We start from the raw sequence: 17,425 nt of genomic DNA, 5'->3' as shown, positions 1-17,425 counted from the left end.
AATTCCAGGAAATGCTCCTTGTTGGTGATTTGTCTTTATAACGATGATAAATTAAGTATTTTTTTCTCTTAAACTTTTGTCTAGAGGGCTTCCCTCCAGGTTACAATTCTACTTCAGCACAAGGGAACTACCTAGAGGCCATAAATCTTTCTTTCAATGGTGAGTAAGGAGAAATTAACTTGTCTTCCTTGCTTGCAGGAGAAACTTATTTGCATTTTCTTCTGAGTGAACTGGCATTAAAAACAAATGCTTTGAAGTTTGGCAGTTCTGAGTCTTGGGGCTTATATCAAAGCTTTGTCATCTTTATCCAGTTTATTTTCCTTCATCTAAGCATGCATCTATGTGATGTGAGCATTACATCAGAGTTTTCCAGCCACCATCATGCAGTGGCTCTTTGTGCTACCTGATTCAGTTACCTATTGTCTTTGGCATCTCCAGAGTTGGAAGAAAGCAAACTCTGACTGGAAAAACACCCACCTATTACATATTTCTCCCATCCCTTACTTTTTTCTTCTTCCTCCTACTTTTAATGCCAATCCAACATATATTTTAAAAGCAGAGGGAAAACATTACTGACCACTGCATTATAGCTGGCTGCTTATGGATAAATACAGGTCCTGTTATATTTGTGTCTGATTGCTTAGGGTTGCTTTTTTAATATCAGTAGTGTGTCACATTTCCAACTCTTAAAGAAAAAGATGTTGGATATTTCTTTAAGCTTTATACATGCTCTTGGATTCTTACTTATCTTTTAGTGTTTGACAAGCATTACATAAACCGGAACTTTGACCGGACTGGACAGATGTCTGTGGTTATCACACCTGGGGTGGGTGTGTTTGAAGTGGACCGGCTTCTTATGATCCTGACCAAGCAGCGAATGATAGACAATGGTAAAGAAATAACTTAATTTTTCAGGAACCAGAGCTTCTTTTGGTTCTCAGAAACACAGCATTGTCAGGTCTTACAATGCATCTTTCTGAAGGACGAATCTGGGGGACTTACTGATACCCTAAATGCAAATCTGGCCTGATTTTCAGTGTTTCCAAACCCTTGCAGCTCCCTTTGACTTCTTGGGGGATTTGTGAGCGCTCAGCACTTAAAGGGCAATGGTGTATGATTTGTGTGAGTTCAGAGGAAACACTTCCTAGTTCCCCTTATGTGCTCTCTCTGTGTAATCAGGGGGGAGGGCCAATGTGTGGCACACGTGCTGCAAGTGACATGGGCAGTCTTTGCAGATCAAGCCCCCATGGTGAGGGAGGGAGTGGGACGGGTTGGGACAAGCACTGTCCTGCCAGGGAGGGGCCCAGGTTGGAGCCGTGGCTTGTCCTAAGGTAAGGGAGGGGCAGCTCCCAGCACTGCATGCACCCTAGTAGGGCATGGAGGGGCATGTGCCTTCAGAGCTGGGCAGGATGGGCTGCTGCTGCTGCGGGTTGGGGCCAGGACTGCTCCAGGCTCTTCCTGGGTGGGAGCTGGGCCAGGCTGTGCTCAGGGTGGGCAGCAGCGGTGCTGGGGGCTGCAGCCCCCCCCCCCCAAATTTGCCATAGACACCCAAACTCCCCACCCTGAGCACAGCTTGGCTCAGCTCCTGCCAGGAAGAGCCCAACATGGCCCCGGCCTCAGCCCTCAGATGCAGCCCACCCTGCCCCATGCAGATCCCGGGAGCACACGCTTCTCATGGCATGCACAGCGGGAAGATCTGCACCCCCCCACGCACCTCCTGGACGAGCTGCAGCTCTGTTCTTGAGGGGGGCCTTGATCTGCCCCCTCATGCCCCTTACCTTCCACTTCCACCACAACAGACTTACCAGCTGCATGCACCTCTCCATGCTGCCAGGCTGTGCTCCTTGCTGCCTACATGCTGCACTGCAGCTGTGTGCTTGCGTGGGGCATTTATTGGCCACATCAGGCTGATTTCTGATACAGGCAGTTTTCTTTATATCAGTGCTGATCTAATATCAGACTGATGCATCAGTGCACATCTAGTAACAGCTATGGGTAGTTTGTGGCTATACTGTTCTTTTTTGTTTACAGGTATTGGTGTGGACTTGGTATGTATGGGGGAGCAACCGCTGCATGCTGTACCACTCTTTAAGGTAATGGATACTTGTTGCTACAGCTGTTTAGCTTATTATTTGACCAGCTAGAGCAGTGGTTCCCAAACTGACAGATTATGCACCAATTTAAAAGATACAACCTTAGGTTCCACTAGCACATTTTTTAGTTCAATCTCGAGTACCACCAGCAATTTTTTGTCATATAAAGTAATTATAATAAATCTATTAACATGTACCACTGACAGGTTGTGTGCATACCACTGGTGGTACGCATACCACAGATTGGGAACCACTGAGCTAGAGGAAGCTCAGAGTACCTGTTACATCTGCCAACCTTTTTTCTTCTAGCTTCACAATCGCAGTTGTCCTGGAGAGTCTCGCTTGGGAGATGACTACAATATTCCACACTGGATAAATCACAGGTTAGTGTGCGAGTTGGGATTTTCTCAGACGCAGCAGCTTTTTCTGAGCATTCATGGTACAGTTTTCCCTTAGTTGTCTATTGAATGCAACATTTTGCCATGTTGGTTTTTTTTTCTGTTCAACTCGCAGAGCATAGATGTAACTTCTGCAAAGAGCGTGGCGTTTCCAACAGAAGTGATAGGTTGCAAACGTAGATACAAAAGGTTATAGGGCAATCTGTAAAGTAGGGAGATGTAATCTTAGGCTTGGGTGTTTAGCTGTCTTACCTTTGTCCTTGAAGAGTGCTTAAGGAAATGCAGGAATGTAAACTGATCAGATGAGATGGTTAAACCATTTGAATGGCTCAGCATTTCTCATGAAAACAAGCAAATCCTGAATAAACTGCTATTGGTATGACTTCTGTAAAGAGTGTACCAGGCCCGGGATCTAAATGAAACATTGCGTTTCAGAGTGTGTCATTGTCTACTCCAAACTTTGGCTTGTTTCTTTTCCATTTTTTCAGATGACTTTCTGTTAAGATTGTCTGAGAATATTCTCTCTCTTTAAAAGAGATGAAGCAGCAACCTGCCTCCACCATGCTTGTTCAACTGTTGCCATATAGCTGTAATATAGGCAGGCTCTTTCTTCATGTACCTGTTGTGTTCCTTCTTCATGTACCAGTTGTATCCCTTGCAGAGTTTGCTTGTACAAAGTACTCTGCTAGTATGCCTATTGCATAAGCATACAATTCCCCTAGCTGCATAACACACCATCTGGACCAATATTCTTGCCTGTTGCTTGCATCATTGATTAAGTGTATAAAAACACTTAAATGAATAGCTTCTTTTGGCCTATGTGTCTACTTTCCAGTGTAATTGTACTCGGTTTAACTACATTATAACTGGCTCTAGAAACGGCACAGAAAACATTGGCAAATGCTGCTATTAGATGCCTTTAAAACAAGGGGAGGTAGCAGCCTTGAAACCAGCCAGTGCCTGGCATTTTCAGTGCTTCTAATGAAAGACTTGAGACTGATTATTAAAATGAAAGGAGATAGTCAACTGATACCACAACCCTGACAGCAGTTGAAACACGTTATTCTGTACTTAATGAGGATTAGTCATGTTAAATTCAGGTAAGTACATGCTCCAGATGAATGCAGTTTTTTTCTCCCAGTTCTGAGACTCTTTGCTTAAACAGAGCAGACTGTTCACTTTTTCCAAGTATTTAAGCTTCTCCTGATCTATGCCTTACATAAGAGCAGTGTTCCAGATTTTGCCTTTTCTGACTGCAAAACAAATTATAACAGTCAGCTCTTTGAGATTAAATTCAAATAGAAGAGGTCTTGGTTTGGGCATGAGTTGTAAGCAGCTGAAGCTGGCTACAGCCAAGTAGATTGCAGAAGAGTTACCAATGGCAGGTGCTGTTATGAATTGAAGAGTTTTGGGAGGGAAGAGGAGGGGAACTGGAGAAGGCAGTTCTTTAGGGTGTGATGAGTTGCAGGTTGAGTGTGTGTGTGTGTGAATGCAATAATGTAGCTTTATTGGACTATACAGCTTTGTCTTGATCTTGCATGCAGCTGTTTATTTGTTTGTCTTGCTGTCTCTATCTTGTCCTTCTGGAGTAGGATCCAAGTGAAACTAACCCACACTCAGTGGCCACTTATTCAGTAGTTAAGTAACTGCTTGTTTTTATTTAAATAATTAATTTTTTAAAAGTCACTGAACAGCTTGGCTCTTCCTCTTTAGTTTCTACACATCCAAAAGCCAGCTTCTGTGTAACAGTTTTACTCCACGGATCAAGCTGGCAGGAAAGAAGGTAGGTTGGCTGCTGTTGATCTCTTCCTGTCAAGTAGACAAGCTGATCTCTTTAGCTATAGCATGCTGTTCAGTCCTGGTCTTTTCCAGCTGCTCTTCAGCTGTACTAAATTGGTTCTGACCAGCATGGATTTATGCCTTCTTTTCATTCAAGAATGCTTTTAATGCGTTTTGGTGCCAGATATCAAAGTCTTTGTAGCAGTGTAGGTGAAGCAGTAGTGATGGGATTCCATGCTAGTGCCAAGTGAAAGTACAGCTGTGATTCTTAGTGATAAAGGAGTTCTAGGCCTGGGATTAGTATGAAGACTTTCCTTTCACAGAATGGGGCTAGAAGAAAGCTTAAGGAATTTAAAGGTAAAATATACTCACTTGCTAATATGGAATATAAACAGCCCTTTTTCATCATGGGAAAATCTAATACTAAAGTGTCCATGGGAGTGAGGAGGAGACAGCTGTCTTGTTGGCAAAGATGAGTTTTACTTTGGGGGTTGTGACTAAGTGTCCAGCTTCTTACATAATCTCTGAGCTGGAGCCTGAGGATGTCAGCAGAATAAACTGCAAAGCTCTGCACAAAGTACTAAGTCTGATGATGCTCAGTCACAGTTGGGGGGAAGTTTCCTTGGAACATGCTGACCTGTATCCTTATTTTGGTTTTGTTTTGTTTCCTTTGCCACATTTCCTGTGTCTGGTCTCCAGCCACTGATTGACAGAGCGAAAAACAGCAGAGACTCCTGTGAGTAATTCAGTGCTGGAATGACCCATCTCATTGATTCATTTTTTATTTTTTTAATAATAAATGGCTCTAAAAAGGCCATGGCACTGTGGTTAAACTACTGCTGATGGCATTGAGAAGGGGATAATTATACCAAATGGCAGCAGAACAAGATCTATGTTGCCCACAGTGCTGATGTAGGTTTATAAGGGGGCTTTCTGACTAGTGCCTTATGTGGAATGGAATTAGATCTTGGGCCTGACTGTTTGTCAGCTGGCTAAAGGAGAGATGATATCAATTTGGTGTATTGCAGAGATGTCAGTGTTAGTGTTGGAGGGTGTCATGGGGCCATTTTATAAAATGTATCACTTTACTATGTTTATCACATAGGCATTCTGCCATTTATTACCATTTATGAATGTGTATTTTATAAGATATCATGATCTTGCTTTGGTGCTTGGCTGCAACTGCAAGAAGTATCCTCCGCATTAAAGCTTTGGGCCAGATCCAGCCCACAGGCTGTACGTTTGGCACCCTTGATGCCTTTGACCCTTTTGCACCAGAATGGAAAAGATAGACCTTGTTTGCCTTCCTTGGGATGCTGTTAGTGCCATAAGTGCAGAATTGCAGCATGAAAAGCTTAGAATCCTGTCATACCACTCTTGTTACCAGGAACACACATGAGAATAGAAGTGGGGGATGCTTTTTGTTCTTACTCTTAAAGGTCATTTTTGCATTCATGCACGTACTGGTTGAAAATGGTCATGTACAAATTTCCTCATGAAAACTGAAAGACATTTGATGACTGACTGCATGGAAAGGAGTTAAAAGTGGGCTAGAACTTTGATTCCCAGTCATTAACTTTCATTGTTGTAACTGAGAACTCTGCTTGTAGTTGTTTTGCTTGTGAAGCACTTTTGATATGCATTTACTTTCCATATATTTTGGAATAACTTCCTCTCTCTCTGTGGTGGGAGCTGGATGGTTCTAACTCATCCAGCAATCCCAGAGTTTGGGCAGGATTCTTAAAGAAGGTTACAGTATTAAATGGTTTGTGTTCCAGCATTAGGGGCACCTAAGGATGCTGAGAATGCCCTTCCCATCCAAGTTGATTATGATGGCTATGATGCTCAAGTGTTCAGGCTTCCTGGTCCATCCAGAGCTCAGCGCTGTACCACTTTCAGGTAAGAAGCCCTGTGGGAAAACTGTTTTAAGTTCACCTTCAGCTTTTTGCTGCATTTGCCCATATGTAAAATACTATGGGGAAAGATGGAGAGGGCTGAACCTCAAGTGCTTAGAACTTGTTTGAATGTAGTAGACTAAGCTTTTCACAGGCTACCAGTCAGGTTCCTGCTGGTGGCTCCCTACTATGCTGCTGAGAGTATACACATGTGGTATGGGAGCTAAGCAAAAGATGAACTCTTGATTTCTATCCATGTTGGATTTTGCTTTTGTGTTTAACTGATAAAATTATTGCTGCTGCATTGTCTTTGCTATGCTTTGGTTAGATTTTGCGAGGCACGAAAAGCTGTACCACTTCCTTGGTAAGGAAGTGACAATCTCATTTTCATGCCATTGGATGTCCCTTTTTATCTTCCAGCAGGTCTGTAAGGGAGAGAGAGAGTCGCACCAGGAAGAGCTCTAGTTCTTACGATGTCTCATCGAGCCCTTCCCTGCAGAGTCGCACTCTGCTGCCAGAGGAGGTGAGGAGCCAGGCTTCTGATGACAGCTCCCTGGGCAAGATCTCCAACATCCTAATGATCCCACGACTTCATCTGCATCAATACGAAGTCAGCAGCTCCTTGGGTTACACCAGCACCAGAGGTCAGATTGAGGCAGGGATGGAAATGGGGTAGTTCCTTAACATGCCTCTTGTTTGTGGGACAAGGGGAAGAGGTTCTGAACTCATATCAGCCACTTCCAAACCAGAGCAGTGGAGGCATTGCTCATATGTGCACCAAAACTCCAGGTGTTAAGAGTGAGTGTTCACTGGCAGTGCACACTGCTGTTGTCTGCATTTGGTGCTCTCTCTCTGCTATCTTTGTCCCTTTTGTATTTGTATTGCCTTGCCCTATATAGGCATGTTCTGACACTGATCTACCCATTTCCCCTGTCTATTATCACCTTATAATATCTCACAATTCTCCTGGGTCCCCTCTGCAAATATGGATACGTGCAGCTTGTGCTTCATTTTCAGGTCACTTTTGAATCTCTATAATGGAAATTGGGCTCAGCAGTGAACCCTGGGGAACCCCACTTATAACTCTGCTCCATGAGGGTTTGCTGTCATTAGCTATAACTTTCTGGATTCCTCCTCCTGCCTTGCTGAGTTAGCCAACATGCCTGTCCTTTTTTATTAATGTTGTTCATTGTCTGCATATAGTGCCTTCCGAAGGCCTTAGAGTCATAGAGTTATAAAAAAGTAGGGCTGGAAGGGACCTCCAGAGGTCATCTAGTGAGTCCAACCCCCTACCTGAGGCAAGATCATCCCTATCCAAACCATACCCTAAACTCTACATAAGACTACCCTTAACCCTGATACAACCTAGGCCTGACACCTTAACTTGCCACAGATAAAGCAGGAAAACCACAGCAGCCAACGTTCTACTTCTGTAAAATGTTGTTAATATATGCTCGAGAGGTCTTGGGTCCCTTTCTGAGATGAGTGATTGTTGTCAACCTTCAGCTGCCTTTACAAGCGCTGATATTGTTTTAAAAACAAAACAGTCAATCATATCGGTTTAACTTGGGCTGCTCTTCCTGTAGTTTGTCTTGCTGACTCCGTTCTAACTCCAGCATTTTTTCTGGTATGAGAGTAATTGCCAGCTATACTGTTCACAACTTGGAACCACATTTGCCTCTTTAGTTCTCCAGTACTCTCCCTGTATATTGATCATTTTATAAATAAAGATGGCACGCTGGTTATTCCTTTATTTTAATGAAGGCAGCAAGGTCCAATGAACTGAGCACTGGTCAGGGGTTCAGGAGACTTGCGGTCTATTCCTTGTTCAGAAGTTGGCTAACTGCATGAACTTGAGTCCCTTCACTCCTCTGTGTTCATTTCCTTACCTCTTAACAGAGGAGTGATATGTTTGTAAAGCACTTACAGTAAAATTTATTGTCTGTAGATGTCAGCATTTGGGCTGACAGGGGATTATTTTTTTTCAGAGTTCTGGAACAGAGCCCATCCGGTCCTATTGACAGAAGCCAGTGTGCGCTTTGATCTGAAAAATAGCCTTTGTGCCTCATGAAACCTAGTTGGGGTGATGGAGTCTTAGGAGCTTCCTCACTGTTGCCTTTCTCTGACATTAAAAACATCCATAAAGTACTCCCTTAAGCCTTCTTGTTCTGATATACGTGTTTCATCCTGAATCCATTAGAGACTGTATACTTGGAAGAGATCCTCATTCCGTTATTGTAATTTTTTTTTTTCAGTGCAATATTGTTTTTGGACTTGACTGAATTTAGCCCATTGTGGTTTTTCCTTGGCTATTTGATTCTTTTGTGGGATTTTGTGATGGCAATAACAGTACAAAGTCTTTATCTGTAGTTAGCAACTTACATTTGCAGGGGAAACCAGTTTTCCTAAAATCTGACTTGAAAATGTCAGGTTGACATATAATTGGAGTAATACAGTGACTTCATTCTACTTGCTTTCTAGAAGATACTTCTTTCTTATCTCAGTTTTCTACTTGTCTAGCTTGTCAGGAATATCTAGAGCTCTGGGCAAGAATCTCATATTATTATTTAAAAATCTAAAGATGGAAGCAATTCTTTGTAGCTTGTTGGGGAAAAAAAGTGTCCTCTCTGGCTTTCTTACCTTAGATGGTAAAAATCTGCCTGGACACCTGAAACACAGAAAATCCATATTCTGTGTCGTCTGGTGTCCTGTTTGTGATGTAATCTTTATACTGCCTCTAGCTTCCTCCCCCCGCGTGGCCTTATTTCATGAAGTAGAACATCCTCTTTCACTTCACCTGTATTTAATCTCATGTTAATTTAGAGCTTTATGTTGCAGATGTTCTTGAGAATATGCTGGAGTCACAGCAGCGAGACTCCAGCGCACCAGGGAGGTTCCATGTAGGCAGCGCGGAATCCATGCTGCACATTCGGCCTGGTGGATATACACCACAGCGTGCGTTAATAAACCCCTTTGCGCCCTCTCGCATGCCCATGAAACTTACATCCAACAGGAGGCGCTGGATGCACACATTTCCTGTGGGTAGGTCTTTATTACTTATTTTTTTTCAAACCATCCCTACCCTGCCCTGTCAAGCATTTGTGGCTTCAATATGCATGGACAGATCCCACTGTCAATAAGCTCCCACCACAAAATGATTTCTCTTAGTTGAAATTGACTTGCGTCAGAGGTGAGTTGAGAACATACATTTTATTGAAACAAAGGGTCTCTTGACTTGTGCAGGTGTTCTGAACATGGAAACACTGTGGAGTCAGTTTATACATTTCTTACTCTCCAGGGAGTAAACTTGCAGTCAGTGGTGTGAGTAAAAACCGTAAGATGAAAATGTCTGGCTTTTATTAGACAGCAGATTCTGAGGGGGCTGTGACTGCATTTAGTAAGAGTTTTAGGGACATTCATACACGTATGTATTGTGTGTATAGGATTCAAACACTGAACTGTGCCAATCTTTCCTTAGTCTTTGTCTACATTATCAACTTCTCTTGGCTGGGGTGGGGGTCTGAAAAGATGGTGCTCTTTAACTGATGTACCCCGAAAGGGGGCACACCTCTGCTGGCAAAAGGTAGCTAGCTGCCAGGGAACTGGTATATGTTCCAGCAAAAAATTATGTCTTGTTGGCAGTGCTGTTACTATGCCAAGTGTCTTAGTGCTGCTGTTACGTTACAGCAGAAACAACCCTTGGAGTATGGACATAACTTTAGTGTCTTATAAATACACCTTCCAAAAATATCTCTCTGTTAAGAAGAATATAATCTTCAGGGTGTCATTTGGCTTCTGCTGTAGAGCAAGGGGATTGTCTTGCACAATTCCATAGAGCAAGGGTGGGCTGGGGGGCTGTTCAGTGAGCTTTGGTGAGCTGTTGAGGGCCACAAGGGTAGCCACACCCCTTGACAGGTGCCCTGCCCCGATCACCATCTTGGGACTGGAAGTCCCACCCGCTAACTCCTGACTTGACCCCAGAAGTACCCCTTTCTGGAGGGGAGGGTTGCCATCTTGGAATCAAAAAAACCCAAATCTCATACTAAATGTCACACACTACTATAACAGGGGTAGGCAATGTTTTTTGGCTGGAGAGCTGAAGAAAACACATTGTCTACCTTGGAAGGTGCCAGAGTCACGACATGCTGGAGCCTGGGGCAGCTGCTTGCAGCTTCCCAGCTGCCTGCTGGGAGCAGCCTGGGCTCCATGGCTGGCAGCAGCTGCTTAGAGCCCGGGCTGGTGGTGGTGTGCCGAGCAAAATGGCCTTGCATGCCATGTTTGGCACGTGTTGTGGGGGTTGCTGACCCCTGTACTATAACATATTTACATTTTATTACAAAAAATATTTTTATGATTTGTTTGCATAGTGTATATAGTGAAGATTGCATAATAACTCAAAAATAAAGTCTTAATGTTGTATATTGTGGTTGGGGGTGGGGGTGTATGTGTGTGGGGGGGTGAAGGGCTGTGACTTTGTGGGGGGGTCAAAGGGTATGTTTTGGGGGGGAGTTGTGGGAGCAGGGTGTGGGTATATGGGGACCCCAACACACTCACCCCTCTACCACCATGGCGCCGAGCTCCTGCCACAGGTAGCGGGTGCCTGGCAGCATGCGGCTCTGGGCAGACCTGCATGTGGTGGCAAGGCATGCAACCAGGCTGGACCACCTCTATCATATGGGGCTCCCTGCGGCACGTGTGCAGCTCCTGGCACTTGTGCGCCACCAGAAGAAGACCTGCATGATAGAGCTGGCTGCCTTCCCTACCCCATGCCGGCAGAGTCCCCAGACATGCACAGAAGTGAAGGGGAGCCCCACCCCCTGCTTTCCTGATGGAGTCCCAGGACCTGCGTGGCAGGGGGTGGGGAAGGCAGCTGGCTGCATCATGCAGGGCTTCTCCCAGTGGTGCGCAAGTGGTGGGAGCTGCACATGCTCCACAGGGAGCCCCATATGATAGAGGCAGTAACGGTGGGCCAGCCTGCCTGTGCCCCTTGCCACCATGTGCAGCTCTGACTGGAGCCATGTGTTGTCAGCTGCCCTGAGCGCCTGCTGGTGGCAGGAACAGTGCGCCATTGGAGGTGCGGGGGTCCTCACCCTCCCCCCCCCGCCCTCCCTCATCCACACCCTTCCCACCCAAGCTCCGTGTTCCCACTGGTCCCCTGGGTGCATGTTCCACGGTCCCACCAGCTCCATGCTCCTGCCCAGCTGGCACTCCCCCTCCCTCCACCCCCACTGCTTCCCTACCTGTTGCCAAGAGTGAGTGCTGCAGCAGGGAGATGAGGTACCTCTAGATGCCAGGAAAGCTAACCAGGTCTCCCAGAGGCTGTAGCAGTGGCAGCAGCAGTCCCGCCTGGAAGCTATATGCTGGCTGGGCCAGGCCCTTCTGCACATGAGAGTGGGAGCAAGGCATGTGGGCGGGGTGGGGTACGGTTAGTTGGTGGGCACCTGTGGGCTGGATGAAATTGCCTGGTGGGCCAGATTTGGCCCAGGAGCCATTTTTTTGCTTGCCCCTGCCATAGAGGTACCATGTTAACTTATATTGGAGCTAGTGTTGCTTGTTCTATGAGCAGAAGGAGTTGGGGGTGAATGGGAAAAACTGAAGAAACAAGAGCAAAGGGGGTGTTGATGACAAATCTGTAATGGTGTAGGTCCATCGGGAGAAGCAATCCAGATCCACCACCAGACTCGCCAGAACATGGCAGAAATGCAGGGCAACGGGCAGCGGGATTTGACTCACTCCTCTGCTGAACTGCTGGAGCTTGCTTACCACGAGGCAACTGGCAGGTGAGGTTATTAGGGGGGACCTTTAACAGCACTTGCCTAAGCAAAAGCACAGTTCCAAGTAAAGAACACTTGTACAAGGCTAGCCACATATTGGGTAAAGAGAATAACAGTTGGCTGCGATGCTCAGCACCAATGTTACAGTTTTATTATGAGACCCCAGGCATTGAAATAGTTTATTTGTCAGCAGTTTGTGCAGCTGGATTACTGTATTTCATGGTGTACAAGTCAATGTGGTGTATAAGTCGATCCCATTTTTCTGATTCAAAAAGTTAGGATTTTTGTAGATCTGGCATATAAGTTGACCTAACTTTTTGGATCAGAGATATGGGGTCGACTTATTCCAGCCCCTGCACCCCAGCCCTTACAAAGGACACCTGGGGGGTGGACACGTACAAGACCGGCGCCACCAGAAGGGCTGGGGCCAGGCTCGGTACTCAGCTAGTGGAGCCCAGCCAGTGCCTCTCACAGGGGCCAGGGCCAGTGCTGCCTGGGCCACACCAGCTAAGTGCTGAGCCCAGCTCACCCCAGCCCTGGCCCCTCCAAACAGCACAACAAAGACAGGCTGTGCTCCTTGCTGCTGCATGTAGGCAGGGGGGGAAGGGGAGGGGAGTGATGTTCAAGTGCCAGCAGGACTGCATGCCACAGGGTGGCAGTGCCTGCACGGGTCATGAGTGCCTGCTGCCTACTGGCTGCTGTGTACCATGGTGGGGCGTGTTTGGGGGGGGTCCCCACATCCCCTACCTTCCCTCACGTTCCACATAACCACACCCTCCCCCACACCCGTACCCTGCCCACCCAAGCTCTGCACTCCTGGCCCCCCCACCCCAGTGCAGGCTTTGCGCTCCCACCACTCTCCCCCACCCCTGTTACTTCCCTACCTGATACCCTGGGCAGGGAGACAAAGAGCTGCTGGGTGCTGCAGAAGCTGAGTTCACTGGCGGCTGCAGCAGTGGCAGCAGCAGCCCTGTGTAGAAGCTGTGGACTGGCCGGGCAAGGCCCGGGATACAGTGTATAAGTCAAGGTGGAAATTTAAAGATCACTATTTGGGCTTCAAACCTTGACTTACACAGCGTGAAATATGGTACTTAAATATATAATCATTGCAGTACACCTCAGTTGCGATCAGTCTGGAAATTGGTACAGGAGGTACCCTGTAACTGATTGACTTATTTTTTGACTTGTTGATAGATATGTTTTTGGTGCAGAGAAGCATTTCACAGAAGCTGTGACCTTCATTTCAGAATAGTAAATGTCAAGCACAAGAAATAGTTTTGCCTTGTAGTGCTGTTGAGCAGTGTTAGTTATAATGCTTCTTTTTCTCCTTCTTTGTAATGAAACCAGGTAAGTTACAAAGCCACATAATGTAAGGGCTGGACTGATGGTTAGAGAGGCTGGCTGCTCATAAAATTGAATTAAGATTTCTTTTTATCCATGGGCCTGCCCCATGTATTGAACTCTACCAGCTTCCTTCACTGATCTGAGTGTCAGCATGTTCAGCTCTGAGCTAGGGGCAAGCCCTCTTCCCTCCTATAGCCGGTATATACGTTAAGTATTCTCCTCATTGTTGGGGAGGTTGGTCCCTTCACTACATTTTAATGATGAGCAGTACAGCAGATACCCCTTCCACCTCCTGGTACTCCTTTACTTGCTTTTTATATCTACATCTTTATTAATAAGGTCTGTGTTACTTACTGTGTCTGTGCTTTTTTAATTCTTCTCTTGTTAAAATACTGTTTAAATAAAGCAGTTTGGTAGCATAGCCACTTTTAGGCTTGATGTTAATTTTAATGTCTCTTTTTCCTCCTAGGCTTTAATCAGTCTCTTTTTCCCTAAGTGTCTCTTTGCTCTTGTATGTTTGTAAATGCCTTTATTATTCCCCTTTTATTTTTTTGGCTGGCATTAACTGACACATTACAGCTCTGTCATTTTACTTTGAGCCCTAGCTATGACAGTCTCCTATTTGGTTCCATCATTTTTCTCCATTTCCTGTACAGGTTCTTTTTTCACACTGACTTATTCTCTTCCTGCATCTTTCTTTCCAAGGTAATTGTAATCTCACCTTTTAACTTTATGGTGTATTTTAGGATTCTTTTGTCTCTTTCCATGTGCCATAGATTCAGTACTCCCATGGCACCTTGTTCACCAAGCTTAAGTACCCAAATTGTGCTTTTTTAAAGAGATTTATTTCCTGTGAAAAGTCTTTCGTTTTATCTTGAATTCAAGTGATCATTAATACCAGATTTTCATAGTCCCACATTCTCAGTTTGTTATTGGTTGTTGACTATAAATCAATCCAAGATAGTCTTCTCAGGGTAAAATTTTTATTTTATAGATCCTGAGATTGGATCTCCATGTAATTTAGAAATCTTAAGTCTTACTTAGCTGTATTCATCTCCTAGTTAAATATTTGAGTAGCTAGCTGGATGAACCCTGCAGGAATACATCAGTGTTTGCCAACCAGCGTGTCGCAGCATTTGAGGCTGGAGGCAAACCCTCCGCCTGCTGCTGCTGCGGACACAGACAGATGGGGAGTGTGGCTCCAGCCAGGCAAGGGGCATGGCTCCAGCCCAAAATGCCATCTGGCTGGCCCTGCGCCACCCCTCCCTGTCAGCGTCCAGCTGGCCATACGCTAACCCCCCTCCCCACTCTACGTCCAGTTTCTCATGGTACCTTTTTTATTTAGGTAAGTGTGCTGTGGGGCGGAAAAGGTTGGAAAACACTGAAATACATTATAGGTCACTGGCAGGGCACCAAACTGTATTGATCAATATTCTGCATTGGTAAAGCACCTTCTATGCCTCCTGCCATATAGGCCCTCATTTAAAACGTTGTATGGAGCACCGTTCACCAAAGCCTGACCTGAGACCTCAGATGCATTTTTTGCAACTGTGCTCTGATTGAAATAGGGGACAGTATTTCTCTTTGATCAGCCAGAATCTTGTTCTCCCCAGGCATATCACTTCTCGTCATCCAGGTGACAGCATCTCCTGCTTAACTTTTGGTGGAGCAGAGGAGTTCTCAAACAGTTTGGTCAACAGCAACAATGCAGGTAATAAGTAATGGTCAATAAAGTAAGCACAGAGATTATAGGCATTGTAGAGTATCCATTGCCTGCAAATAAGGACATATGATTAAAGTAACAAAGCAACAGGGAGGGAAACTGTGCAATATGGGTGAGTCCAGGAGTTATAGGATAAAAGGAATGAACAATGCCAGACACAATTACGGTTCCAAAGCACTGTACAAATAATGGTCATTCATTGCCCTTGCTGTTGATTGGTTGTGTTTTGCTTCTCTAGCTACATTTTACATTTTTTACTATAGAGAACATGTTAATTCTCCAGAAATATTAAAGGTAAACAGTATATTCTGTTTAAAGAAAGTGAATTCGGATGAGAGCTAGTTTCTGGTGTCCCGATATGAAAAATACTAAAAGGTACTATAAGTATCTCTATGCTTCATAGTTTCTCGTCCTGCGCTAAATCATGTCATAGCATGCTGCTGCTTTATTTAAAGAAAAATGAATCTTGATTATGTTAGTAAGAGTGATATTGTAGCTGTGATGGTCCAGAAATTATGTGAGGCAAGGATTTCTTAGGGTGATAGCTTTTTTTGGACCAGCTATGTAATTGGGAGAAAATCAGACAAGCTTTTGAATGCAAGATATGCTTCCTCAGGTCATGTCTTACATTCGAAAGCTTGTCTGACTACGCAGACAACATAGTTGCTTCAAGAAAAGGTATCCTCTTAAAAAAATCTTTGTTTTTCAAATGTGTAGCTTAGGAATAAAAATGAATTTGACGTTATTTCAACTAGCTAATAATTCTCAGAGAATAGTTTGGACATAACAAGAAGTAAACTAGAAGCTTCAAGAGAAGTTGTAACTATGGGTTTTCCCTTTGCATTGCAGGTGGTGGGTTGCTGAACTTTTGCACCCTTAAGAGCGCTCATCCAAAAGGCACTTAAGCACAAGTTCAGACCTTTTAAACCTGATACTGTTTATGTAAAAAGTTTCTCATGAGATTAAATGTTTTGTGGAGTTTGGTCCTGTGTGAGAATTAATGCTGATATCTTGACAGAGTAAGATGTGCTGTTATGCACTCATGTGCAGAGTAGTAGGAGTGAGACCTCCTTCCTTTAATGATGAGACCTCAATTATTGGGAAGTTCAGAATTTCTGATGAATCTCTTAAAACCAGTCAAACTTATATGCCAAACAAAGTGTTCTGTTGCAGTAACTGTGCGTTTGCTGTTTTGCAGCTGATCTTTTGAATGTATTTATGCCTATACAAAAAACTACTGTCATTTGTATAATTTTTTAACATCTTACTGTTTTCCATTTTTTCATAACTTCTGAATATCTGCTTTCTAAATTACAGATAAGTGACTCTGAAACACAAATATATTCTTCCCTCCCACACATGTACAGTACAAAGCCAAAGAGACTGTTCGCTAGCAAACTTAATAACAGTAATGTTTCTTTGCGCCTCTAGATATGTGGCAATCCGTACCCGTTACCCAGTAACGTTAATGTTATTTCTGTTTTGTTATTTCCTCATTAAATCTCCAGCCTCGCTTGTGTACCTTCCAGACTGAGTTCATGGTTTTGTTCTAACAATTGTTGGATTACACTTTAACTATTAGATATGATTTGTACAATATAGAGGCGGGAAATATACTTAAGCAACAAACATAGTTTGCTTTTGGAAGTCTCCTCAGGTCTGCAACTGTGCCTAAACAATATATCATATGCAAAGTAAAAGTTCTGTCTGTGGCTGTTTTCTTGCTCAAACTCCATCTGAGTACCTTTTTATAACTAAAATCTCTCAAAGCATCTGCAGCCACTACAGCATGTCTCAGTGACTCAGAACTTATATTTATTTCTTTCCTATAGCATGAGTCACCTGTGAATTGGAGCAGATCTCTCTTTATTTGTAACAGCATGATTTGTTAGTGAATCATACTGGATATTCTTTTGCTACCTACAGGATGGTTAGTTGCAACATGTGAAAAATTACCCCAACTATTTATATTGAGATTTAACAGGTTGTCTGTATTGTCCAGCAAATAAATGCCAGATGGCAGATTAGAGCAAATAAATCTTATTGCAGTTCCTAAACTGGATGGCAGATGGCATCAGTGGAGCTGATATAAGATGACTGGCAACTTGTCCTTGCCGCCTCTTTGCTTTCCTGCCATGACTAAGGAAGCAAAAATGCACCAGTTCTTACAGTGTCTGATTATTGTAAACTATTGTAATACATTATTTTAGATCTCCACTCATATGATAGAACTGTAAGAGCTACCTTTGCACCTAGCCCCAGCAATATTTGTGCCAAGTATGCATCCTCTAAGCTGGCTGAAAATTTCATAGATTTCATAGACATCAGGGCTGGAAGGGACCTCGGAAGATCGAGTCCAGCCCCCCGCCCAAAGGGCAGGAAGTCAGCTGGGGTCATAGGATCCCAGCAAGATAAGCAT

General features: G+C 44.3%; 1 protein-coding gene across 10 annotated transcripts in view; it reads left to right on the top strand.

Moving 5' to 3' along the window:
- Window positions 1-17,425, top strand: part of DEPDC5 (DEP domain containing 5) — a 75,425-nt gene that overhangs the window by 19,868 nt on the left and 38,132 nt on the right. For 6 of the 10 annotated variants that reach the window (XM_019539177.1, XM_019539173.1, XM_019539176.1 and 3 more), the window contains exons 14-24: window positions 85-159; window positions 756-890; window positions 2,032-2,093; window positions 2,403-2,476; window positions 4,205-4,274; window positions 4,970-5,006; window positions 6,049-6,169; window positions 6,586-6,809; window positions 9,004-9,207; window positions 11,810-11,945; window positions 14,897-14,994. In XM_019539177.1, coding sequence (XP_019394722.1) covers window positions 85-159; window positions 756-890; window positions 2,032-2,093; window positions 2,403-2,476; window positions 4,205-4,274; window positions 4,970-5,006; window positions 6,049-6,169; window positions 6,586-6,809; window positions 9,004-9,207; window positions 11,810-11,945; window positions 14,897-14,994 — 1,236 coding nt within the window. The remainder of the gene's footprint in view (window positions 1-84; window positions 160-755; window positions 891-2,031; window positions 2,094-2,402; window positions 2,477-4,204; window positions 4,275-4,969; window positions 5,007-6,048; window positions 6,170-6,585; window positions 6,810-9,003; window positions 9,208-11,809; window positions 11,946-14,896; window positions 14,995-17,425) is intronic. The other 4 variants (XM_019539178.1, XM_019539174.1, XM_019539179.1 and 1 more) reach the window with 1 other exon arrangement.

This window comes from Crocodylus porosus, unplaced genomic scaffold, assembly GCF_001723895.1.
Source record: "Crocodylus porosus isolate Cpor-Errol unplaced genomic scaffold, CroPor_comp1, whole genome shotgun sequence".
In the NCBI taxonomy this organism is placed as follows: Eukaryota; Metazoa; Chordata; order Crocodylia; family Crocodylidae; genus Crocodylus; species Crocodylus porosus.
Note: the sequence above shows the minus strand (reverse complement) of the source record. Positions and strands in the feature narration are given on the sequence as shown.